Source organism: Octopus bimaculoides, chromosome 14, assembly GCF_046866305.1.
Source record: "Octopus bimaculoides isolate indiv1 chromosome 14, ASM4686630v1, whole genome shotgun sequence".
Lineage (NCBI taxonomy): Eukaryota > Metazoa > Mollusca > Cephalopoda > Octopoda > Octopodidae > Octopus > Octopus bimaculoides.
Genome location: NC_142941.1, coordinates 30,915,791 through 30,943,717, shown reverse-complemented (window position 1 = coordinate 30,943,717; position 27,927 = coordinate 30,915,791). Strand labels below are relative to the sequence as shown.

The 27,927-nt window shown below is 37.2% G+C and overlaps 1 protein-coding gene and 1 long non-coding RNA gene across 2 annotated transcripts; one reads left to right on the top strand and one right to left on the bottom strand.

Moving 5' to 3' along the window:
* Window positions 1–2,876: 2,876 nt before the first annotated feature.
* On the bottom strand, window positions 2,877–8,937 carry LOC149132669 (uncharacterized). The gene is made up of 2 exons (XR_016244275.1): window positions 8,748–8,937; window positions 2,877–3,505 (listed from the first exon to the last, which is right to left on the bottom strand). It is a non-coding gene; the product is annotated as an uncharacterized LOC149132669 (long non-coding RNA).
* An 80-nt stretch (window positions 8,938–9,017) lies between these two features.
* On the top strand, window positions 9,018–21,805 carry LOC106873128 (uncharacterized). Its single transcript, XM_014920355.3, has 2 exons — window positions 9,018–9,100; window positions 18,947–21,805. The coding sequence occupies exon 2, from the start codon at window positions 19,686–19,688 to the stop codon at window positions 21,309–21,311; it is 1,626 nt and encodes a 541-aa protein (XP_014775841.1). The 5' UTR covers window positions 9,018–9,100; window positions 18,947–19,685; the 3' UTR covers window positions 21,312–21,805.
* The last annotated feature ends 6,122 nt before the right edge of the window (window positions 21,806–27,927 follow it).

The following is a 27,927-nucleotide window of genomic DNA, read 5'->3' as shown; positions in this document are numbered from 1 at the left end:
GGTTATGCCCACATTTAAAGAAATGTCTAATTTTGTATCACAAGTATCTAAGTGCACTACAGATATTCAAAAATATAATTTAAAACTTTAGAAAATCCATACTTTTGCTTGATTAACTTGAAAAACAGTATTATTGACAATCTTGTTAACGCAAGAGTAGCTTAATAAAACAAGACAGCTGTGTGATAAGAAGCTTGCTTCTCAACTACATGGTTCCAGTTTCAGTCCCTCTGAGTGGCACCTTGGGCAAGTGCTTTTTACTATAGCCTCGGGCCAACAAGTTTTGTGAGTGGATTTGGTAGATGGAAACAAAGAAGCCATCATGTATATATATGTATGTTTTGTGTCTGCATTTGTCCCTCAGTACCACTTGATAACCAGTGTTGGTGTGTTTATGTCCCCATAACTGAGTGGGTTCAGCAAAAGAGACCAATTAAATAAGTAGCAAGCTTTGAAAAAAAAAAATGAAATGGGGTCCATTCGTCGTCATCGTTTAACGTCTGTCTTCCATGTGTGGGTAGGGCAGTTGACAGGAGGCAGCCAGGTACATGATTACCTGAGGTTACTGTGTCTGATTTGCCAGGTTTTTTTACAGCTGGATGCCCTTCCTAACACCAACCACTCTGCAGAGTGGATTCGGTGCTTTTTATGTGGCACTAGCACAAGCAAGGTTAGTTTTGGCAGGATTTTTACAGCTGGATGCCATTCCAAATGCCAACCACTTTACAGTGTGGACTGGATGCGTTTTACGTGGCATCAGCACTGACAAGAGTCACCAAGTAGCTTGCAAGACAAGAAATTTTGAGATGGGAGGGGGCATTGGAGGAGATGGTCTTGTGTTAGATGATGAAAGTTTTAGAGTGGCAGAAATAGGTGTCTTGCTATAGAGAAGATTCATGGTTACCCAGTGAGAGAGAGAGAGAGGCACAAGAAAGAGGGCAGAAATAGGTGTGCTGATGTAAAGGAGATACTTGGTTATCTAGCCAGAAGGAAAAGCAAGAGAAGGAGACAGAGTGATCAAGAATGAAGGCAGAAACAGATGTGCTGCTGTAACGGAGATACATAGTTACCCAGTCATAGGGAAAAGCAAGGGAAAGAGAGAGAGAGTGGTAAACAGCAAGAGAATGCAGGAGAGAGATGGTGATGAAATGCTAGGACATACAAGTAACAAGGATCAGAGCATAGATGTGATGGTAGGGTGAGGAAGAAGAGATAAATGGTGGCGGTTGCCAGGGGCATGCCCTCAAGGTATAGAGGTCATAATATACACAGGTATCGCCAAGAAGATGCAAGTAGGGAGTGGGGATCACAGTGACTGGCAAAAACCTGGGTATAAAGATGAGGTAGGGGAAAGCATGGATGGAGGAAGTTCAGAAAGCTACTACCCTTGCTGGCATCAAAAGGACTCTCTTGCAGAGTGAAAGGTAGATTCATTTGCTAAAAATGTAATGCAATGCCCCATCATGGCCACAGTCTAATGACTGAAACAGATAAAAGTAGTGTTTTATAGTTTTCCCTAAATTTTAACATTAAAACTGCTGAGGTTTGAGCTGGCAAGATTTTTAGCAAGTCAGACAAAATACTTAGCAACATTTCTTCCAGCTCTTTTGCATTCTGAGTTCAAATCCTGCCAAGGTCAACTCTGCCTTTCATCTCTTCAGGATTGATAAAATAAAGTACCAGTCAAGTATTGGGAGTTGATGTAACCAACTTGCCCCCTCCCCTCAAAGTCACTGATTTTGAACCACCAGCATCCTGATTTGAGGAATTTTGTGATCTCAGTCACTTATACTTCTTGGAAATCAGGTAACCAGTCTTATGAATTCTAAGGCACAAATAAAATAAGTCATGAACAGGAGTGGTAAGAAGCTTGCTTCCCAACCAAATGGTTCCAGGTTCAGTCCTTCAGCATTGTACCTTGGGCAAGTGTCTTCTACTGTAGACCTCAGACCACCCAAAGCTTTGCAAGTGGATTTGTTTGACAGAAGCTGAAAAGAAACCATCATATCTATGTGTGTGTGTTTGTGTTTGACTCCCCCCCCCCCCCCCACTGCTTGACAACTGGTGCTGGTGTGTTTACATCCCCATAACTTAGCAGCTTGGTGAAAGAGACTGATAGAGTAAGTGCCAGGCTTTAAAAAAATAAGTACTGGGGATCGATACATTGGACTAAAAACTCTTCAAAGCAGTGCCCCAGCATGACTGTAGTGTAATGCTGAAATGATTAAAAGGTAATTGTTTTAATTTATGTGAATTGCAGCTCTAATCTTTTTTTTATTTAATTTCCAATGTGGCCCACAATTACAAAGATCAGGAGACAGTTATTTAGTCATCGCATCACTGCAAAAATATTAGAGCTAATTAAGTTTACACTTTATAAATCAGTGACACTTTCTCTTGTATCTGCTTTTTCCCGTCTTTAGACTGCAACTATGCTGGGGTACTACCTTGAAGAATTTTTTAATCAAATGAATCAAACCCAATTCGTATTTTTTTTTAAAGCCTGGTACTTATTCTATTGGTCTCTTTCCTAGCTGCTGAGTTATGGGAATATAAACATACCCACACCAGTTGTCAAGTGGTGCTGGGAGACAAACAAAGACACACATACATATATGGCAGACTCCTTTCAGTTTCCTGCTACCAAATCCTTTCACAAGGCTTTGATCAAAGCTGTAGTAGAAGACACTTGCCCAAGACACCATGCAGTGACCTGAACCCACTACCATGTGGCTGGGAAGCAAGCTTCTTACCACATAGCCACACCTGTGAGACAATGTTCATGTCTTAAGTTGTAAGCTACCTCAGGCCCCATTTAAGGCTTGAAGGCAGTTGGAAAATATCAGCCCAGTTCAGAGCTAAGATAAGTGAAGTGATTAACTGCTCATTATTTATTAATAATATTTCATAATTTACTATGTTAAATAAGTATGTAGAAGTTAGCAGTGCTGGCCATATTTATAACCAGTCACCCTATTCTTTTGACAAGGGTGTTCTATGCCAATAAGTTAGTTCCCTTGGTAGCTAGATTCCCACCCCACCCCAGTCCTTCCCTGCCACAAACCACCATTGCTAGCTCTTTCTCTATATGTTTAGCTGTATTTAACTATGTTTGGATACTGTTGGTCCCCATACCCATCTTTCTCTCTCTTAACTCTTGGCCAAGAACTAAGTACAAGCACTGTCCTCATCTATAAAGTTTAACAGGTGATAATCCTATCCAACCAGTAGACAGTAAGTTCTCTTAGTTCCTGCATCGTGAATGCAGCTGTCACAGATTATTAAAATAAGTTTTCTACTTCTACTTAGACAGTGAAAACATCTCCAATGCTGTAGGCTTCCACTGAAATCCTGTACTGTCTCAAATGTAACTCATCTAAGAAAGCAGTAACATGAGGTCAGAAAGGACTTTTCAGTCTCACTGCAAAGAACTCTGGTGCTGATGGCATGATAGAATACATCCATTCTATATTGCAAAGTAGTTGGTGATAAGAAGGGCATCCAGCTGTAAAAATATAACAAAAATTACCAGTTTCTTTGTTGCAACCATGAAAAAAAAAAAGCAAAGAGAAAATAATGATGATTCATTTATACACCACATGGAGCTTATTTTAGATTTCATCAGTTGCTTATTTAACATCCACTTTTCCATGCTTGTATGGGTCAGGCAGATTTTTTTATAGCTGGATGCCCTTTCTGTCACCAACCCACACCTGTTTCCATGCAATGTAATATTTCCTGTGGCCAGACATGTTTTTCACAAAAGCCTGGAGACAAACAACATTACTTATATAACAGTGATGTTCATTTACAACCATCATTATGTCTAGACAAGAGTACAACACACACCCATACAATAGATTTCTTTCAGTTTCCATTTATCAAATCCACTCACAAGGCCATAGTAGAAGACATTTGCTTCTCTCCATGTTCAGGATATACTTGAAACACCTGAATGAAGAAAGGTTCACTAACCTGCAGGAATAAAACATGAACTTCAAACTAGTTTTAAACTCAGTTTTTTTTTTACCTGTAAGAGCTCTTGATGAAACTACAGTTTGTGACAGAAAAAAAAATACCTTCTTGCTAATGCATGGTTTCAGCAGAACTCAAAATTGATATTATTTTAATGAGGCTTTAAACACCACCACTACCACAACTGTACAAGATATCTATAAGGTAGTATGGAAATACCTGGCATTAAATAATATTCCAGTAACTATTATTGTGTCTAATGCTGAGGATGGTGGACCAACAATGATGGTTTGACATAAGGGAACAGTGAAACTTCAGAAAGATTATAATCTTGATATGATGACTAATCATTATACTATTCCAAGAGTTTGGCAGCTACTAAGCTTTGTCCTACATTGGATGAACTAATGAAGTAAGTAGTAAAAGTAAAGCCCATCCAGTAACTCAAAAACTATTTTTAAAAATTTATAAACAGGCATGGCTGTGTGGTAAGAAGCTTGCTTCCCAACCACATGGCTCCAGGTTCAGTCCCACTGCGTGACACTTGGGGCAAGTATTTCTACTATAGCTTTCATCTAACCAAAGCCTTATGAGTGAATTTGGTAGATGGAAAGTGAAAGAAGTCCTCGTATATATATATATATATATATATATATATATATATATATATATATATATATATATATATATATATATATATATATATATGTATATATATATATATATATATATATATATATATATATATATATATACATATGAGTATGTTATTGTTTATAATAATATCAGTGGCTTAGCATGTGTAAAAACCCATAATGGTAAAAAAATTATCAATTAAAAATTAAGGGTACTAACAAGTAGTACTAGCATGCTAAATATAGCAGTCAAAATGACCAAACCACCAAGGTGAAAGTGGGTAAATGAATAGAAATCCTAAAACCCCATACCAATGACGAAAATAATTGAAAATTGAAAAAGCCAGACTGTGATTTTGAAATTTGAGAAAAACTCTTAGTTCATCTTCAGCGAGTCTTACTGACCCCAGGGTTATAGAGATTATTAATTTTACCAATGTGTACGATGACTGTTTTTAATGCTGCAGCAAATTTTAAAAAGGTAATCGAAGTGAATAAAAATTATTTAAATATATGTGAGGATATCATTGTTTATAATAATACCAAAGGCTTAGCATGCGTAAAAAACCCTTAACGTTACAAAAGTTATCAATTAATAATTAAGGCTACTAACAAGTAGTACTAGCATGCTAAATATAGCAGTCAAAATGACCAAATGACAAATTTTCACTTAACCACAAAGGTAAAAGCAGGTAAATGAATAAAGATCCTAAAACTCTGTACCAATGTTGAAAATAATTGAAAATTGAAAAGGTTAGACATACCCGAATCACTGTGATTTCAAACTTTGGAGAAAAAAATATGGGGTTTAGGATTTTTATTCATTTGCCCACTTTCACCTTTGTGTGTAAGTGAAAATTTGTGGTTAGGTCATTTTAACTGCTATATTTAGCATGCCAGTACTGCTTGTTAGTATCCAAACTCTGCCAAATCAGATTGGAGCCTGGTGTAGCCATCTGGTTTCACCAGCCTCAGTCAAATCCTCCAACCCATGCTAGCATGGAAAGCGGACGTTAAATGACGATGATGATGATGATATACATACACACACACACAGTACCGTGTGACTGGCCCTCGTGCCGGTGGCACATAAAAGCACCCACTACACTCTCGGAGTGGTTGGCATTAGGAAGGGCATTCAGCTGTAGAAACTCTGCCAGATCAGATTGGAGCCTGGTGCAGCCTTCTGGCTTGCCAGTCCTCAGTCAAATCGTCCAACCCATGCTAGCATGGAAAGCGGACGTTAAACGATGATGATGATGTGTGTGTGTATATATATTTATGTGTGTGTGTCTGTGTTTGTTCCCCTATCATCGCTTGACAACTAATGTTTACATCCCTGTAACTTAGTGGTTCAGCAAAAGAGACTGATAGAATAAGTACTAGGGTTACAAAGAATAGGTGAGTAAGTGGCCACAGTGAAATGACTGAAACAAGTAAAAGAATAAAAGTATGTGAATGAATACTGTGCGAAACTGCTCCTCCATACTTATGTGTGATACTGTTGGACTTTGATAGAGATCAAGAGGATTTCCAGTTCATGAAAATCCAGTGATATTTTCATCATCATCATCATCATTGCATAATGACTGCTTTTCCATATTGACATGGGTTGGACAGTTTGACAGGAACTGGCCAGCTGGAGAGCTGTCCAGGCTCCAATTGTCTGTACCCAAAATATCTTGCTGATATTTTCAGTAAATTAAATACATCAAGCTACTATTGTGGGAACCAACTAATGGCAGGCACAGTAGAGGAAGAGCCATTCAAACATTCATTGATCAATTCTCAGACATTACAAACTTCAGTAAAGAGCAGTGACCATGAGCAATGGAAAACAGTAGATTGTGGAGAAACATTGTTAAGAATGTTTGAACATGGTCGTAAAGATAAAATACATCAAATAAAGACATTCAAAATTAAAAGATTATAGATTGCAAGACCTCAATAAGTGATCTTGTCAGCAAAACTATTTTTTAAAAACCTAAGTTTTGAGAAATATCTTTCCTCACTTTCAACATCTTTTTAAATGTAAATGTGATCCATCACAAAATGTGTTACAAATATCAGAATACCTTTTCGGTTGCCATAATGACCTCAACAACAGATTCATGGATCTGGAATAGATGAACTTCCTTTCATGGAATGTTCTTCTATTTCTCTTTAACTGGGGAAAATAATGGATATGTAATGTGATAACTGTGAAACTAAACCAAACTTCTAAACAACACCTTATGTGGCTGAAGTATACAAGATCTTACCAAACATAACAAACTTGCTATTAAAGATCAGCAGAGATTTTATCCTTTCCAACAACATAGTTGAATGTGCCTTTTCTGCTGTTATGGACATGGTAGCTAAAATAAAAATGTCTCAAAATTTGTGACTTTTGACTAAAATTAATTGGATTTGATCCTGTTTTCTGGTTTAGTTCCTCAGATATACAACACCAAACAGTGTGTGCGTATGCATATAAATATCTAATATAACACCACCCCATGTGTGTAAACATCTAAAATACAGCCCCTTGTGGGTGTAAACATCTAATATAAAATTTGTGTATGTTTGTGAACATAAACACCTAATATCACCTAATATACAACACCACACGTGTGTAAATAATAGAGTAATATGCAATATCATATGTATGTACATGTTCTGTAAATATCAAATATACGATCCCACATGTGTGTAAACATGTAATATACAACACCACATACATATGTTTTAACAGCTAATATACAGAACTACACCTGTGTATGAATATCTATGTCAACACCACATGCAAAACATAAATATAATACCAGAGGAACTTTTCAGTTCTTTTTTATTTTTCTTTATAACCCTCCCATAAAATTTTTTTAAATTGTGTAGATGTCTGTGTGGGTTTTATAGACCATCACTCAACCTTTTTGTAAATGACACAGTGAGGGGATGTAGGGTAGCATTCATGATTCTTTGCAGAGATCTCTGAGAGTGAAGAGAAGAAGGGAGGAAGTTGTCCTCGGGCCGAGTATACTACGCTGAAGGCACCGTGCGATGGATTAAGTTTACTACTCAAAGACAGGAATGGCTCCTTTGATGGACTTTAACATAGTTTCCATCCACCCATTTTCACTCAGAAGACCATTTTTTAGTTCACCCGAAACTATGATAGATTATCTGCTGTCCAATGTACTATGCAGTTGCACTGGATTCGAAGCCACGTAGTCGCGAAGCGAACTTTCTAACCGCACTTCTATACTTGCATTCAAATAACAAATAGATCTCCTTCGAATCACACCATATGTTCGTAAAAACGAACGATCCTATTTGATAATGTAGTCTTCGAGTCATTCTGCTTGACTGGAAGCTCATGGATGGAATGATTTTTGGCCTCCGCCATCAGAGCAGACGCAGTCTAAAGAACAGGCCTAGTAGGCAAGTGAATATTGATGCAGTTTAAAGAAAGTATTGTATCTTTTAATATAAATAGAAATGATTAAGTGTATTATTAAATATAAAGTAGTTAATGTTTACCACGTAGACAACAAATAACGGAAGAAGCAAGACAACGATAGAGTCTCTATGTGGTCGATAGACTAGCTAGAATTCGCGACCAGATGACTGGCATTACAACCTACTCTCAGAAAAACAATAAAAATAAGAAGGAAAATAATGGAAATGAACACTTTAAATAGTGTAATTCAAGAGACACTCCTGCTATAAACAAGATGGAGTGGTCCTGATCGTAATGTCTTTGATTATAGGTCTGTTCGTGAGGGCTGACCTGAGGCCAAACAACAACTGGATCGATAATATACGAAATAAAACAACCTAACGTCGAGAAGACATCTGTATAATCGTTCCGTCTGTTAGAAACAGCAGCCAAACACGCAAATCATACCCTAATATCTTACATGAAATTTCTCATTCGATAACGTAGTTTTGGATTACCTTAAAATGACGAGACATATTTAATGATAGTTCTCGATCTGAATGAATCAGGAGGTTAAACAAACAAATAAAAATTATGAATGGAAAAATACTGATTCAACAATTTGAACGTAATGACAGCACAGTCTTAACATCTGCATCACCCTCATCCTGAGGTAAAAGGGGCATATAGAATGTATTTATTGATAGCAAACCACTCACATAAACTAGCATTGAACTTTCAGACTGGTGGTCCCTCGGGTAACAGCTCTGCGTGCCCTACATTAAGACGGCACTGCATAGTAGGAGGGGGAAATCGATTTGAGAACACAAGTGTAATCAAAATCTTAAAACTATCAGAACTCATCTTAAGAACAATATGATTATCAGAACTGTCATTTTTTGCTCATATATGATTCTTTTATTAAATAATAGTTGTATATTTCTCTGGAAAAAAATCTTTTATAGAAGACACTTATTCTATCTTACACCGTTTTGGTGTCTGGCTGTCGACAATGATCGACTTCTTCAGCAGACTTTCGCAAAACACAATCCAAACTACTCGAAACATCAAGGTACAGTTCCTTAAATACTATCTAATAGCTTCACCGATTACCACTACCCCTTTTGATGCCAATTTAATTTGCTGTCATTCCTGATTTACCGTGTATTTTGGTTTCTATTTAGTGTGTTATTGTGTGTGTGTGTGCGTATGTATATGTGTATATAAACAAGTAAAATCAGTTGTGCAAACAATCGAAATGTAAATGTCTTAACTAATTAACAAGAATATTGAAATAGGAAAACAAATGATGATGATGATGATAACAGTTTGTAATCTTTCAGTTTCGATTAGAAACAATTATTTTGTTTAATCAGATATGTTATTGGTATCGGTCATGCGTTATTCGTTTCTCTCTTCGCTGAATCTTTCTCACTAGCGTCAATAACGGAGAGACTACGGGTTCGCTTGTCTTGCTAAAAACAACAGACAAATCTCCTCGTATCACACTTAAAAAAAAAAGTAGGTAAAAACATTGGCTAATATATTCTTAGATATATTGTGCTTGGAACAAAACAAAAACATAAAACTAGAGGAGATGATCGCAGCTGGAGAATGCTTTTGATCAAGGCTGGCCTGGGTCAAAGCAATGTCAGTATGATATAAAATCTCTCCACATTTTCCCCAAACATCGCAAACTCCCCGGTTAGTAGTGAAATAGTCAACCACTGCTCAACCTTTGCCATTCGCAGTGGTGTATGTGTTCATTGCATAACTTTCTATTTTACTGTCTTTAACTAAATACATTAGGCAAGAAGCTTGTAGAGTTATAAGTAATTAGTAGCATTACCAACTTTTTTATTTATTCATTTATGTTAAATTGTTCACACATACATCTATATAATTAATATATAGTCACACACACACATACAAATACTGCGTACGTGTGTGTGTGTGTATGCGTACACCCACGCACATACATAATCCGCGCAGAGTCCTGCAGCTTTTAAAACTAAACGTAAACAAGCAGCGCAGCAAAACAATCACACTTCAAAATGATTACGAAACATTTTTTCTCCGTTGCTCATATATTTTTACAAATTCCTAACTCCAAAACAACAATATTTTTGAAAATGAAATTTTTTCTTGATATTGAAAAGTGAAAAAAAAATTTTTTTTAAATAATAAAATAAAGCATTTCTTAATTATTTGAAAGCGTACTTTCCTTTCTGTTTAGTATCCGAAATACTTTAGGGTCTGCTACATAATATACATACATTACACACACACACGCGCAATTTTTACATCTTCTTCACCATGTTTACATGGGTTAGATGGGTCTTCAAGGCTCCAGTCAGTTCTTATTTACAATTACTGCCTTGCTAGATGGACTGGAACCAAATTCTGTTCGCTCATTCTCTTTTTAACAGATCCGATTTGACACCGTCACCTCAACATTGAGTGTCAGGTTGTGATGTTAAGCTAGTCCCTGGATTAAATCTTCTCCCAACTCACCCTTCAGATGTAGTTAGAGTGTCAGGCTTACAATTGTGAGATTGTGAGTTCAATTTCAGACCGAGCTGTGTGTTGTGTTCATGAGTAAGACACTTTATTTAACGTTGCTCCAGTTCACTCAGTTGTAGAAATGGGTTGCAACATCACTGGTGCTTTGCCTTTCCCTAGGACAACATTAGTGGTATGGAGAAGGGAGACTGGTATACATGGATGACTGCTGGTCTTTCATAAACAACCTTGCCCAGACTTGTGCCTTGGAGGAGAACTTTCTAGATGCAACTTCATGGTCATTCATGACCGAAGGGGTTCTTTACCACACACATACACACACACATAATGGGCTTCCATACAGTCCTCCACTTTCTTATTCTACTTACAAGGTATTAGTCAGCTTGAGGCATTAGCAGAAGACACTGGCCCAAAGTGCCTTGTAGTGAGATAGAACCTGTGAACATGTGATTATAAGAGGAGCTCTGTATTCACACAACCATGTCTTTACTTATGGAATGCATCTCATCCATTGTAACGTGGAATATTGCTGTAAAACACTTGTGTTTTTTTAAGAAATAAAAACAATGAAAGCAAGTAATTTTAATCAATTGAAATGTCTTTTCTCATTACATTAATTTTGTTAACACACACTTTGCTGAGTTTTTCATACAGCAGGCAAACCTGGGTATCCACCATCCTACAGTCATTCTTTTACATTATAGCATCACTCTGTTCGTTCACTAGAGTTATATATTATCTTTGATCATTCAAAAATCTGGCAGTAATGGTTTTAGACTATTTACTGATGAGGTTTAAGACCTAAACATGTCCACAACTGTCACTCAAGTCTCAAAGATTAGGCTCACACTCCCACTTTATTGTATTTATAATTAATTTAATTCCCGGGGTTTTACTTTTGGCTTTCTTGATCAAGGTTAATCATTAAGATAATGCTTTCCCTCTTTGTGATGAGTTTAATTTTAATTATCTAATCAATTAAAATGTCTTGGTTCACCACATTAAGTATATTAGGTCCCACTTTTTAAGTAATTAACTAGTCGACTGTTTTGGGGAAAACTAATCTGAATAGATGCAGGTGTGACTGTGTATTGAGAAACTTGTTTCCCAACCACATGGTTCTGGGTTCAGTCCCACTGCATGGCACCTTGGACAAGTATCTTCTAAGCATCTTATAGGCACAGGTGTAGCTGTGGTAAGAAGTTTGCTTCTTAACCATATAATTCCAGATTCAGTCCCACTATTATAGCCTCAGGCTAACCAAAGCCTTGTGAATGGATTTAGTAAATGGAAACTGAAAGAGGCCTATTGTATATGTATGTATGTATGTATGTATGTATGTGTGTGTCTTTGTATATGAGTTTGTCCCTCTTGACAACTGGTGTTGGTGTGTTTATGTCCCCATTACTTAGCCATTTGGCAAAAAGAACCCGATAGAATAAGTACCAGGCTTAAAATAGAAATAAAAACTGGGATCGATTTGCTAACTGAAATTCTTCAAGATGGTGCCCCAGCATGACCCCAGTCTGATGACCGAAACAAGTAAAAGATAAAATATATAGCCCTGAGCCAATCAAAGCCTTGTAAGTGAATTTGGTAGATAGAAACTAAAAGAAAACCATTGTGTGTGTGTGTGTGTATGCATGCATGCATTGACAACCAGTGTTGGTTTCTTTACATCTCCACAACTTAGTGGTTCAGCAAAAGTGGATGATAGAATAATGACCACGCTTCAAAAATATAAGTGCTGGACTCAATTTGTTTTACTAAAAACCCTAGAAGGCAGTGCCCCAGCTTGGCCACAGTCCAATAACTGACACAAATAAATGATAAAAGATTAAAAAAAAATAAAATTGTGAAAATATTAGCAGCATAGATGAATTGAGAAAACTGTGATAAGAAAATGAATCTAGGGTTCAAACTCAGTTCTCTTGAGGCTTATCTCCCATTCAGACCCGTGGCAGTATGTTTCCAGTTTTCTTTAAGAACATAACACCTCACTTCTAATACAACATCATTTAAAGATTACACTCCAGTAAAGACCTTTCTTTAATTTTTACTTGTTTCAGTCACTAGACTGACCATGATGGGGCATTGCCTTGAAGAGTTTTTAGTTGAATGTATTGACCCCAATACTTATTTTTGTAAAGCCTGGTCCTTATTCTATCAGTCTCTTTTGCTGAACCATGAAGTTATGGTTACATAAAGACCACATGCACCAGTTGTGAAGCAGTAAGTGGGTGGGGACAAACACAGACACAAAGATACGCACACATAGGTATGTATACATTTATACAATGAGCTTCTTTCAGTTTTCATCTACCAAATCCACTGACAAGGCTTTGGTTGACCCAAGGCTATAGTAGAAGACACTTGCCCAAGGTGCCACACAGTGGGACTGAACCACAAACCATGTGGTTGGGAAGCAAAGCTTCTTACCACAAATGAGTGAAGAGAAATCCTGAATTGGTTGAAATTGCTGTATGACTTAATATTTGCTTTTAGTGATTCATGAGCAGAAGATGTAGAATATCTTTGTTTAACATTCATTTATTCCATGCTAGCATGGGTTAGATGGAGAATTATTTGAGGCAGGATTTTATGTCCTTTTACATTTTCATCATCTCTCTCTCTCTCTTCTTTACTGCCAGACACCTATTTCTGTCTCTCTATTCATACTGTAACTTCTCATCACCTGGCACAAACCTTTCAGCACCCTCAATACTAATTGTCCCTCAGTTGAGGAGGAATCTTGTCTTGCAAATTAATTGGTAACCTTACTGCTGGTGCTAGTGCCGGTGCTAGTGCCACATAAAAGGCACCCAGTACATTCTGCAAAGTGTCTGAAGAGCATCCAGCTGTAGAAACTGTGCCAAAGCAGACAGCAGAGTATGGTGCTATCTTCTGACTTGCCAGCTCCTGTCAAACTGTTCAGCACATGCCAATATGGAAGGCAGACTTTATATGATGATGACGATGGTGATGATGATAATCCTCTTCCTTTCACTAACTTGTTTTTCAAGTAAGGGCCTTTTGTATTCTGCTGGTCTTTAAAAGTCCAGATACATAATGTTAACATGGAATGCCAACATCAACACTGTTCCACCCAAGTGGCTGTGTGATAAGAAGTTTGCTTCCCAACCACATGGTTACTAATTCTGAGGTCACCCCACCCCCCACCCCCATTGCTTTATGACTGGTGTTGTGTTTACATCCCCATAATTTAGCAGTTCAGCAAAAGAGACTTATGGAATAAGTACCAATATTTACATTATTTACATTTGACGGATATTTGTCCTCATCTTGTTTGTTGTTAACACGTTTCGGTTAATATACCCTCCAGCCTTCATCAGGTGTCTTGGAAAAATTTCGAACCTGGGTTCTCATTCCTAAGGTCTTTTTTGATGTTGTTGTTGTTATTATTATTATTATTATTGTTCAGTAGTTTTATTTTTATAACGTGCTTTCACTTCACTATCGAGCGCAGCTCTGTGTGCCTTGGGTATGTGCTGTGGTTTGCTGTGATGCTCTTATGGTTACTGTATTGAAAGTGTTTTGCATAGGATGTGTGCAGTGCCCAGTAGTGCAATTTTCTGTATGTTATATATATTTGTAAGTCCTGGTGTTTTTGTTATGTATTTGTCTGAATATTTTTTTATTATACTTATGATAGGAATTGTTTCTGTTTTCAGATTCCACATTCGAGTTACCTCTATTTCCAGGTCTTTGTATTTTGAAAGTTTCTCCATTTCTTTTAGGGAAACATTGTCATCTGCTGGTATTGATACATCAATTAGAAAGCATTTTTTCCCTTCATGATCTTTGACAACTATATCTGGTCTATTGGCCTTAATTTCTCTATCTGTGTGTATTGGCATATCCCAGAGTATGGTTGCTTTCTCGTTTTCTGTGACCTTTTCTGGCGTGTGTTTATACCATCTTTTTTCTGTTGTTATTCCATAGTGTTGGCATAGCTTCCAGTGTATATAGGTCCTAGCTCTGTCGTGTCTGTTAATATATTCCTTCTTAGCCAGAACTGTGCAGCCAGAGATAATATGATTTATTGTTTCTTGTCCATCGCCACATATCCTGCAGTTACTTGTTATGTTTCTTTTCATTATATGTTTTTGGTAATTTCTGGTGGGGAGGCTTTGGTCTTGTGCAGCAATTAAAAGTCCTTCAGTCTCTGCTTTGAGTCCTGAGCTTCTCAACCATTGCTGGGATTTTTCTCTGTCTATTTCTTTTGCATTTAGTTTAGCCCAGTATTTACCATGTAGGGGCTTTTCTTGCCATCGTTTTATCATGGTCCGTTGCTGTTTTAGTTTGGATTTCATTTGTTTTATAGCTTTTGTTGTTTCTTCTTCTTCTTCTTCGTATTTGTTAGGTAGTATGATTTCTTGTTTGCATTTGTCAGCTTCCTTAAATACTGAAAACAGTTTTTTGTTTTGCTCGTGTTTTGTGGCTATTTGTATTAGTTTTCCTTGCTTCTGAAGTAGGTATTTTTGCAGTCCTATGATGGTTATTTTATAATAGTTTTCCATCTGTATAAGACCCCTACCTCCTTCTGTATGTTGTATATATAGTCTTTCTATGTCAGATTTTGGGTGGTGCATCCTAGATCCTGTCATTATTTTTCTTGTTTTCCTGTCTATTTTAGATAGTTCGTTTAGTGTCCAGTTAAGGATATTGTAACTGTAACTTATAACTGGGACGGCTAAAGTATTAATACCTATTATCTTGTTTTTAGCATTGAGCTTTGTTTTTAGTATTGATCTAACTCGTCTATAGTACTCTTTCTTTATTTTTTCTTTCATTTGTGTGTGTTGTATCCTATCTAGTTCATTGATTCCTAAATATTTGTATGTCTGGCTTTGGTTGAATTCTCTTATTTCATTGGCTTTATCTAGTGTTATGTTGCTACTCTTAATTAGTTTTCCTCTTTTTCAGGGTTGCTTTGGCACAGTTTTCTAATCTGAATTTCATATCTATTTCCTTGGTAAATCCATGTACTGTCTGTAGTAGTGTTTCCAGCTCTTTATCATTTCTAGCGTATAATCTTAGGTCATCCATATATAAAAGGTGGCTGACTGTTTTGCCATAACATTTGTATCCGCATCCAGTTCTATTTAGCAATTCAGTTAATGGTGTGAGTGCCAGGCAGAACAGGAGTGGAGAAAGCGTGTCTCCCTGGAATATTCCTCTTCTAATGGGGATGGCTTTCGTTTTCACCAGTCCCTCTTTTATTATTATTTTCATTATTATTATTATTATTATTATTCAGGTCACTGCCTGGAATTGAACTCGCAAGTTCGATTCCAGGCAGTGACCTGAATAATAATAATAATAATAATAATAATAATAATAATAGTAATAGTAACATCAAAAAAGACCTTAGGAATGAGAACCCAGGTTCGAAATTTCCCCAAGACACCTGGTTTTATATCAGAGTGACCTTCTCCTAAGATTTGTTGAAGCATGTCACATACATACATACATACATACATACATACATATCCTGACTATGAATTCTCTATTTGTACCTATCATCATATGCTCAAAAACTTAGAAATACAGAACAAGAGCAAAAGAAGATTCTTCAAGTGGTACACTAAAGATTTGTAAGACGTTCTGAAAACTCTTCATCTGAGATTCTTATGTGAATAGATGCACACACTTGGGTGTATGCATCGACAATTCAACCAACACACCAACCCAAACACATATTTATAAACACCTGGAACTCTCTTAATTAAAAAAGTCTTGTTGCTTTGTTTGTAACTGGCTTGAACTCTTTTGGGAAGAACTCAAAGGAAAACATACATACATGCAATGGGCTTCTTTCAGTTTCCATTTACCAAATCTACTCATAGGGCTTTGTGTCTGCTTGGGACTATAGTAGAAGAAACTTCCCAAAATGCCATATCATCATCATCATTTAGTGTCCATTTTCCATGCTGGCATGGGTAAGACTGCTTAACTGGAGCTGGTAAGCTGGTAAGCTGGAGAGCTGCACTGGGCTCGAGTCTGTTTTGGCTTAGCTTCTACAGCTGGATGCCTTTCCTAACACCAACCATTCCACAGTATGCTGGGTGTCTTTATGTGTCACCAGCTCAGGAGCTTTTAACATATCACTGGCCCCTAAACATATATATATGTTCATTCTTGTGTTATAACAGCATGCCTCATGAACTCTCTTTTTTCGTGATTTAAATTTTAACTGGCCTTTTTAGCATGTAAGGGGTCCTGTCAATGGTCCCCTCTTTGTGTATAAAAACATTTTATACACTTTTATATTTCAAAAATATGTTATGTCTTATGATTTTTATTTATGCATGCTAACCACTGGCAATAAATTATTTTAATTTATTACCTTCATATTTACGATAGTAATACTTATAATCCAGAGACTGTGTAGGACACAGTTTTAAATTTATTTATTTATTTATTTACTGCTGGACTGTATATTTACGTTCAGACACTAAGTTCGGATCCATAATGGATAAAGATGTAGCAGTCTTGTGCATGTGTTTTCAGCACATATTTGCGACTACATAATTATTCATTAATTAGCGATCTCACTGATGAGTCACAGATCCCAAATTAGTTTATTTGGCAGTTAATGGCAAAACTCGAGTCCGGGATTAACTAATTCATTTTTTGTTCCTTCTTGTGTTATAACAGCATGCTTCATGAATTCTTTTTTTCGTGGTTTAGGTTTTAACTAGCCTTTTTAGTATGTAAGGGGTCTTGTCAATGGTCCCCTCTTTGTGTATAAAATCATTTTATACACTTTTATATGTGTGTGTGTGTGTGTGTGTGTGTATATATATATATAAATAATACAAAATGGGACAAGAATGCAAAATATCCAGACAGTTAGGTGATACAAGAAAGGGACAACAAAACATCCAGATAGACGATACAAAGAAAACAAGGACAGGTCATTCGGAGTTTTCTTTCCTCAATCAAGTTCCAGATTATCTTTGCAATTTCGGCTGGTTATACTTGAGATTGCTCCAATCTGGCCAGCCCCAAGGAAAAACTAAGCTAAGAGCATTAGATTCCTTGGAAGAAAGCAGCAAATGTATCCAAAAACAAGGAGGTAAAAAAACGAACAATGTTATATGAATACAATAAAAATATATGCAGTTGGCTTCCTGCAGGGTTTGGATATCAAATTCCCTTACAAAGCATTGATCAGAGCAGAACTCTAGTAGAATAGACTTACCCAAGGTGCTGTGCAGTGGGATCAAACTCCAAAACCATCTGGCTGCAAAGTAAATTTCTTAACCACACAACTATATCTGCACCTGTCTCTCTATATCAGTATCTATCTATCTATCTATCTATCTATCTATCTATCTACCTTCCTAACTTCTTTCCTTCCTTCCCACCATCCTTTCTTTATTTCCATTATTTGTTTCAGTCGTTAGCCTGTGGCCATGCTGAGGGACCACTGACAGGAATTTTAGTCAAATGATTTGACCCCAGTACTTTTTTTTTATAAGCCTGGTACTTATTCTATCAGTCTCTTTTGTGAAACTGTTAAGTTGTGGGGACATAAACACACCAGCTATCAAGCCATGTCAAGGGGATGGATAAACACCGACACACACACACACACACATATGATGGGCTTCTTTTATTTTCTGTTTAACAAATCCTCTCACAAGGCTTTGGTCAGTCCAAAGCTATGTTAGAAAACATTTGCTCAAGATGCCACGCAGTGGGACTGAACCCAGAACCATGTGATGGGGTAGCAAACTTCTTACCACACAGTCACTCCTGTGATGTATGTGTGTGTGTGTGTTTGTATGTGTGTCTGTATGAGTAAAAGAATGTCAGGGAAAGACCTCAACAAGCATGTAATCTTAGAACTTTGTCAGGCTTCAAAAAGAGGCTCTAGTTATGAAGCAATGCAACTAGCCTACAAAATAATGATGATGATGATGATGATGATGGTGATGCTGATGATGATGATGATGATGATGATGATGATGATGATGATGATGATGATGATGATGGTGATGCTGCTGATGATGATGATGATAACCCTTTTTGGAGAAAATGTATTCTAGTTAGAATGGTTCTTGGAAGAATTTGTAATATTAAAGACTAAAGGCATGAAACTAATTCCTGATTATTCCAGATTGGATTCAATGAATATTGAAACACATTAAATACTTTCTTCTGATATATTGAATGTGTGGAGTTCATTTGTTAACAAGTTGATATTTATAAACTTTGCTCCTCATCCCTAAAATACAACAAATAAGTGCATAATGAGTAGTTAGTACTTTAAATTATTGACAAGTAATCATTTTCAAATAATTATTTGCTCTTAATGATTATTTACGTTAACTGATTTATATTTTTTCTAAAAATTTCCTTTCAGAAACATCTCATTGGAATATCAGACTTACAGACTTGACAGCTGTCTCTATCACTGCCATATTCCCCCAACTTCCTGTCCATCTCACCCACCATTTCTTACCTCAAGAAAATATTTATTTCTACCAACTGAATCTCCTATAATTTTATCAGCTTCCATATAATTTGCTGTTTAATGACATTTAAAGATAAAATAGAAGAGTTACTGAAACTGCCATGACAACTGTATTTATTACATATTATTGTTTTCATCTTGTTTCTTTTAAATGAGGTAGAAGGGTTATTTAAAAATATCCTTCAAAAAGCGTGTAATTGTTATTTCTTCTGATACCTCTATACAAGGTATTTGGGCTATATGTCAGTATTCAACTAGTCTTTGTTTTGCTATGCTAATTCTAAATCAAAAAAGAAAAAGAAGAAAAAAATTTAGTTTTAGCATCTGCCTTTGTTAAAAATAACATCAATAATAATGTATTTATTTATGAATTGGAAATCTGTTGGCATCATTGATATAGTATGCTGGAATGTTATATCTACTGAACAAATTGTTATGTTCATGAACTAACCTGTATTAAGTAAAATTCTAAAGACTTTTCTGGACATTTGAGGTCATGGAATTATTTGAGAGGAATGGTTAGATTCTGAATGTCACATAAGAAAATTAGAAAAAATAGGGCAGAGAATTATTTAATTTTTTTATTAAAAAAGCTGCAATTGTTGCCAAAAATATAAATTATTATAAAATGGTGGATGTTGTAGGTTCTAGTGAAATAAGTACAGATTTGCAAACTTTGGCTAAAAATGTTAACCAAAATGCCAATTTAGCACTGACAGGAAACACCCTTATTGCACAAACACCTACTCTGACAAATGTCTCTTCTAGCAGGCAGAAGCCTTCTAGCTGTGATTTATGTGGCAAAGTGTTCAGTCGTTATGACAACTTAGAACGCCACCGTCGCATTCACCAAGGTGAAAAGCTGTATCACTGTGATATATGCAGCAAGTCTTTCGCCCAAAGTTCCTATCTAAAAGTTCACCGGCGAACGCACAGTGGAGAACGTCCATTCAAATGTAACATTTGTGGCTATGCCTTTAGCCGGAGTGACCACCTTGTCCGACACATACGGACTCATCATGCTAACCAACAATTTGTTACAAACAGCAAAAGCTGTCTCAATACACATGCCAATCAACAATTGTCAGGACAGAGTGCTTCAAACGGCCAATGCATGGATAGCTGCAACAATAATCACAACAATCATTTTCAGTCAAATGCTGTTGCCTGTAGGTGCCCAGTGAATGATTGCTCAAGTTGTAAAGAAGCCTGTCCAGAAAACTCTTACAACTGTAGTATGGGCTGTGAAATGGGACAGTTCTCTTCACAAGAACACCAGCATGTAACTAGCAATAGCAAAGCTCATCGGAGTATTCAGTCATGCCAGGGATCTGCACAGCGGGCTGGCAGCAATCCTTTCAACTGTGATATTTGCTGGAAAGCTTTTTCACAGACATCCCATGTGAACATCCACAAGCGTATCCACGCAGCGGTGTTACCTTATAGATGTCATCTGTGTGGCAAGTCTTTCTCCCGTCAGGACAATCTGAAACGACACATCATCACACACAAAGGGTTGAAACTCTATTCATGCAAGGTGTGCAACAAGGCATTCTCTCGACGTTCTTATCTCAAAGTGCATCATCGAATACATTCTGGAGAGCGGCCATATAGGTGCACCATATGTGATTATGCTTTTTCCCGAAATGATCATCTCATTCGACACAATCGGCCAAATAAAGGGGAAAGAAAATTCAGCTGTGTCCCATTACATAACAAGGAAGGTTATCAAGGTTCCTCTGTCGGTTGTGGATCACAAGAACTTCTACAACACCATCTGAGTGACTCTACTGATCAAATAAATAATAATGATGAAAATGTCAACAGAATTGCAAATGAAGAAGCAGCTGATAATAACAGTAACAATAATGCTACGGACATTTCTTGTTCGGAGAGCTTTGACCCAAACATCATTGCAAACACCACCACTACTACCCCCACCACCACCACTACTACCACTGCCAACAACATTTCTCAGCACTTGACACCATGTTTGCAGCAACCAGGTCCTGAGTTGGCATCTGAAACTGCAGACACTGAAGAGTTAGCAGCGTCAGGCCACCAACAACTTCATCATATCACCAGTGTTCCCATTACTCAAATATTCCCCACTATTCAAATGTCTCCATCAACTTCACAGATTTTCCCAGCTATTCAAATGGCAGCCACCCACATGTACCCAATAAACACCCAGATTGGCCCAACACAGCCTGTTGCTACGAAGAACATTGCTGAAGCAAACAAGACTTTATAAAATGCTCCCTTACCCCCAAGAAATGAAGCAGGGGGCATTAAAAGAAGGGTGGTCGTTTATTTATTATTTTTTTTTTTGGTGGCACCATACACTGAATCATTGGTTTATGTTGTAATTTCTGGTGTCAGTTGTTTATTCCAGATGTTCAAATACCATGTTTTCTGGTGTTCACATCTGTTGTTGCTGTTGTTGTTGCTGTTATTGTTGTTTCATTTACCAAATATGGTCAAAATTTTAATCTTTTAGACTGGTTGTTTTTGTTGTGTTTGTTCTACTGATTCCTTCTCAAATGTTGAGAGCAGGGATCAAAAGTTTGTTAACGAAAATTTAAAAAAAAGAACAAAGCAAAAAAAAACAATATTTATAAAAAATATATTTATTTCTCACCCCAACCCTACCCCTGCCCAATCACCCCACCCCCTGTTGTTTTAACCCCTTTTACTGCTGTATAAGACTACAGTTGAAAAATAAAACTCTTGTTTCATTTATCATAACTGTGTTTTGTGTTAAACTTACTCTGCTTTCAGTTCTTAACAGTAGATTATTGATGCCATTTTTGCTGTTGTTGTTTTTAGTACATTCTAATCAAAATATTCCATTCATGACCTCTTTACCTCATTAATAGACAGTTATTCCAGTATAATGCACTAGGTATGTGGCCTAGTGGTTACAATGTTAGGCTCACATTCATAAGGTTGTGGGCTCAATTCCTGGACCTAGTTGTGTACTGTCTCCTTGAGCAAGGCACTTAACTGAAGATGAATACCAACTCAGTACTGGTGCAGCCCTATCTTCTTCCAGCTGGCACATCCTGGCTCTTTCAGTGTGTCCAAAGTAGGAGAACTACGAGCACGTTGACATTTACTTACACAGAACAATTAGCATGGTGTATAATACTCCTTTTAACTATTGACCTGAAATGTTGAGGGTTGGGGTTGCTTAATTGATTGATACATTGACCTCAGTGCTTACCTCATACATATTTCATCAACCTGAAAGGATAAAAGGCAAAGTTGACCTTGGCAGATTTTGAACTCAGAACATAAAGATGGATGAAATGTTGCTTAAGCATTTTTGTCTGTTGAGCTAATGATTCTGCTAGTTCTTTACCTGTAATAATTCTTTATAATTGCTAGTACTTTATTTTATTGATCCTGAAAGGATGAAAAGCAAACTTTACCTCAGTGGCATTTGAAACCAGCATGTAAAGCCTAAAGAAATGATGCTAATGACTCTACCAGCTCACCACTGTCTTTTTTTTTTTTGCATTCCATCAGTTATGATGATGATGGTTAGGAAGGGCATCCAGCTGTAGAAACTCTGCCAAATCAGATTGGAGCCTGGTGTCGCCTCCTGGTCCACCAGTCCTCAGTCAAATCGTCCAACCCATGCTAGCATGGAAAGCGGACGTTAAACGACGATGATGATGATGGTTCCAATTGATCTAATCAGTGGAAAAACCTGCTTGTGAAATTAACATGCAAGTGGCTGAGCACTCCACAGACATGCACACCTTTGACATAGTTCTCAGGAAGATTCAGCGTGACACAGAATGTAACAAAGCTAGACCTTTGAATTACAAGTACTGCTCAATTTTTCCAGGTGAGCTTGCTGCCTTAGTATGGTATATAATGCTAAATCATACTCATTTGCAAGTAATGGCTCTGGTTTTTGTTTTTATTGCAGGATGGTAAAATGTGGAGTTTTGAGAGGGATTTGATTGTTTTTTTTCTAATATGTCAAGCAACCACTTAGAGGCTTCCTCACTGGTTTCTAAGAACTCATTAACCAACAGCTGATGTGACCTTTCTGTATATGGATCACTGCATGTTAGATTTGACACTAGTTGAAAACTCTCCAATCACAACAGTAATGTAACACCTCATCATCATCATCATCGTCGTTTAATGTCCGCTTTCCATGCTAGCATGGGTTGGACGATTTGACTGAGGACTGGTGAAACCAGATGGCTACACCAGGCTCCAATCTGATTTGGCAGAGTTTCTACAGCTGGATGCCCTTCCTAACGCCAACCACTCCAAGAGTGTAGTAGGTGCTTTTACGTGCCACCGGCACGAAGGCGAGTCAGGCGGTACTGGCAACGGCCACGCTCGAAATGGTGTATTTTACATGCCACCTGCACAGAAGCCAGTTCGGTGGCACTGGCAACTATCTCACTCGAATGTCTTTACATGTGCCATCTAGCACAAGTGCCAGGAAGGCGATGCTGGGCACAGGTGCCATTGACGGTTTCACTTTCGCTTGCCCCAATAGGTCTTCGCAAGCAGAGTTTCGTTTCCAATGAAGGAGACGACGTTGGCATGGGTGCCAGTCATCAAATTTAATTCGATTTCGATTTCACTTGCCTCAACAGGTCTTCGCAAGTGGAGTTTAGTGTCCAGATATTTTAAACATGTTTTTGATTTAGACATTGTAACAGAGTGGCTGTGTTGATGAATCTGCAGAGAAACAGATAAAATGATCAGAGAGTCATGAGTAGAAAGACTGACCAGGTAAATGTCTATGTGTTGCTCAGCCTACTAGAAGATGGCCTGTGGCTAAAAAATCAGATGTAATGGTTATGGCTAGAATGCCTTTAATCATAGGTCTACTTGAATAAAGTGGATTTAAGACTAAAAACAAAAGTACAACTCATATCTCTCATGTATCTTTTACTTGTTTCAGTTATTGGTCTACAGCCAAGTAGGGAACTGGTTTGAAGGGTTTAGTCAAACATATTGATGCCATTACTTATTATTAAGTCTAATATTTATTCTATTGTTCCCTTTTGCCAAACCACTAAGTTATAAGCACATAGGCAAACCAACACTAGTTGCCAAGCGATGGTGAGAGATAAACATAAGCACACAGACACACACACACAACAGGTTTCCACAGTTTCCATCTACCTGATTCACTCACAAGGCTCTGACCACTCTGAAGTTTCAGTAGAAGACTCACCCAAGGTGCCACACTGGGACTGAACCTGAAACCATGTAGTTGCAAAGCAAGCTTCTCAACCACACAACCATGCCTGCACCTATATATTGATTTCCTTTTATCAGGATAAAAAAAAAACCTGACTTTTCTACAATTGTTTAACCCCAGGTCAGTTGGGTTTCAGCAGACTAGACTGATCAAAGGTGGTCAATCTACGTCACATCTGGTGTTTTTCTATATCTCATTGTCCAGTATGTACTTTTCTTAGAAAACAAAAAATAAAAAATAGCCTGTTGTGATTTCAGAGATATTTAGCTGCTATGCCTAGCAAATTGAGCAACCATGTAGAGGCTTCCTCACTGTCTTTCAGACAAGACACTGAAAGAATTTGGGATGTTGACTCTCGCTAATGAGATAAATGGTGACAAATTGTTACTGTAGACTGGCCTGATCAATACTAGCATGGGATATTGAATATTAGAGCTATGAGGATGACAATGATAATGATGATGATGGTGATAACAATTATGATGACAATGTTGATGGTGGTAATGATGACAAGGAATAGGAGGAGGAAGAGGATGTGATGAAGATGATAATGGTGGTGGTGGTGGTGGTGATGATGATGACGATGACATGCACAAAATCAATTTAGGGGACGTTTAGTCTTTTGTTTTCCCTTTTTTCTTTCTAATGGCAGACTCAGAAGTGGAAAGGCAATATCCAGAACCCTTTTTCAAGGATTCCAAAACTGCAAGTGGTGGGGGTTAAGCGACCTGGCTTGAATGCTTGAAATATGTTTTACTCTGCTAAAAAAAAACAATTTCACATTGGAGTTAAACCTCAACAACCACAAAATTCCTGTCCGGTGCAGAGACTGCCTCCCCACCACCCATTTCCCGGGCCAGGTCTTATTAGTCACCCAACAAACCCTCTAATCAACAAGATTCATGGTAAGTCTGTCACCACACTCAACAAGTGTCAATAGATAAAAGGAAACAGATCTACAGTGAAACACTGATCAGTGTTTGTGAGTCAAGCAGGTCATATTTCCTAAGACATGGCATAATTTTGTCTTTTAGTCAGGAGGGAAGGCAGTGCCCTTGACCCTTTTGAGGGTCTCTAAGACTAGTTGGAGAAAGGGAGGAAGGCATGCCTGACCCTTTAGCATTCAGATTATTCTATCAAATGTGATGCTTGTTGATTCTCATTGTTTAGAATAAATCATACATTATCTTCAGAGCTTCAAGATTTTGATGATGTGATTATTTATTTTGAGTGACACTGTAAGATAGGTGTGAGATGCCAGATTTGACCAGTTTGAACATAAAACAGATAGAATATCTTGGCCTGATATGGTAGGTTTAAATGATAAAGGGTCCAACCATAGACCTGACCCATATGCTTGCAACAGACTAGATTCTACTAAAGGCATCCAAGTTGTCAAGTGGTGTTAAATTGGGTGACAAGTTAAATCTACCAGTCACAGTGGAAATTGAACTCAGGATACAAATATCTAATGTTGGTGCTGGTTATTTAGCTCTGATTGAGGCAGATATGATCAAAGACAAGCAAGCCAAGACCTTACCATCTTTCTTTAACCCTTTAACCCTACTCTGTTAAATGTAATGCATATTTATTTGCATTCTTTTGAAATGACCATGCATTATCTTGCAGCTTTAAGATTTTGATGTGATTGTTTATTTTCAGAATCACATTGTAGAATAGGTGTGATAGGCTGGATCTGGCCAGTTTAAACATAAATTATGTAGAATATTCAGGCCAGTTTAAATGCTAGAGGGTTAAGGCATAGGATCTTGAAGAGAATTTGACTGCTATTTCTAAGAAAACGATACCTCACAGCTAAATTGGGCTGCAGTATAATTTACTGAAAGGGTTATGATGACAAAATCTTTTACTTCGGAAATATTTATTAAATCATAAAATATTCAAGAATATGTTATACAAAAAGTCATTGGTTTGAAGGCCACAACTCACCCTTCCTTGCTAAGAGAAGAATATTCAGCCCCCACCACCAAAGTAGGAAATGTGAAATGTATCCCTTTTATCTATTATTTGTTTCAGTCATTGGCCTATGGCCATGCTGGGGCACTGCTTTGAAGAGTTTACTCAAACAAATCAGCCCCAGTACTAATTTTTAAAGTCTGGTACTTATTTTGTCAGTCTTTTTTGCCAAGTTACTAAGTTACAAACCAACACAAATTGTCAAGCAGTAGTGCGTGGGAGTGATAAACACAGATACGAAGACATAAAAACACAACAGTTTCCATCTACTAAATTCGCTCGCAAGGCATTGGTTGGTCCAGGACTATTGTAGAAGAAACTTGCCCAAGGTACCATGCAGTGGGACTGAATCTGAAAGTACATAGTTACAAAGATTCTTTACCACACAGTCAATTCTGCAGCAATATATCTGATATTAGTTTTATTTTTCTTCATTCTGAATTCAAAACTTGTCAGGTAGGTGATATACTTAATCTCTCTCTAATTGAAGCTCTGCCCTCCACTGTTGCTAATAGTAACTATAAAAGGTTGACCTCTTCCTGATTTGATGTCATCTATTATTTGCTTAACCCTACAGCATTCAGATTACTCTGTCATATGTAATGCTTATTTATTTACATTGTTTTGAATTAATTATGCGTTATCTCATTACTTTGAAATTTCAACGATGTAATTGTTTATTTTTGGAATGGCATTGTAGAAGAGGTATGAGAGGCTAAATTTTGGGCTGTTTGAACATAATACAGATCAAATATTTGGGGCTGATATTGCCAGTTTAAATGCTAAAGGGTAAAGAGTTTGGGAAATCTTGGCAGAATGCCAGCTCTACAAAGTTATTGAGTGACCAAACTGTTTCACTCTTCTCTTTCTTATTAACTTGGTATTGGTATCTATCATATCAAAAGCTTTACTTATGTGAGTACATATTTCTACATCAATTTCATTAACATCTTCAACATTTGAAAGATTATAAAAAACATGAAATGGAAGAAGCAGAATAAAGTTAGGCTGTACAATGCCCTTGTTTTTCATTATCCACTGGACCCACCCCAACTCACTTTATTCTAGGTCACACAAATCAAAGCCTGTTGCTTATCTATCATTCTCTATCAGTTCATCTTTTAGCACAGATGTCTTCTCTCTCACATCTACAGATTACAGCTCAACTCTCATAGTTGTTTCATCCCTAACCCTAACCCAATATATATGAAGTGAGCATAAACCACAGAGTACAAATGTGTCAAAAGAAAAACTACATGTTCAAGGAATCAGACATAGTATGCAAAAGAGAAGACCGTGCTTGTGTGGCAATATGATGTGTATGAAGGATGACAACTGTAGTACAGCAGGGCTCTATGCTCAAAGTAAATGAAATCAATGGAAGGAGACCAAGGAAGACATGGAATGTAGTGACAAAGATTGGTCTCAAGATACTGCATATCATGCCATAAAGGACTATGTTGAGTAATGACATGCATGTCTGGAGAAGACATCCACTTATGGAAGTAGAGTGAAACAAATGTTAAAAAACAAGTGTGTTCCATTCCTTATCACTCATAGCCCTCCATCTCTCATCTTCATATCACCTGTGTTGATCAAACAATCCTCATCACTGTGCTCACTTGGCCTTCAGTATACCTATTTATAAAGT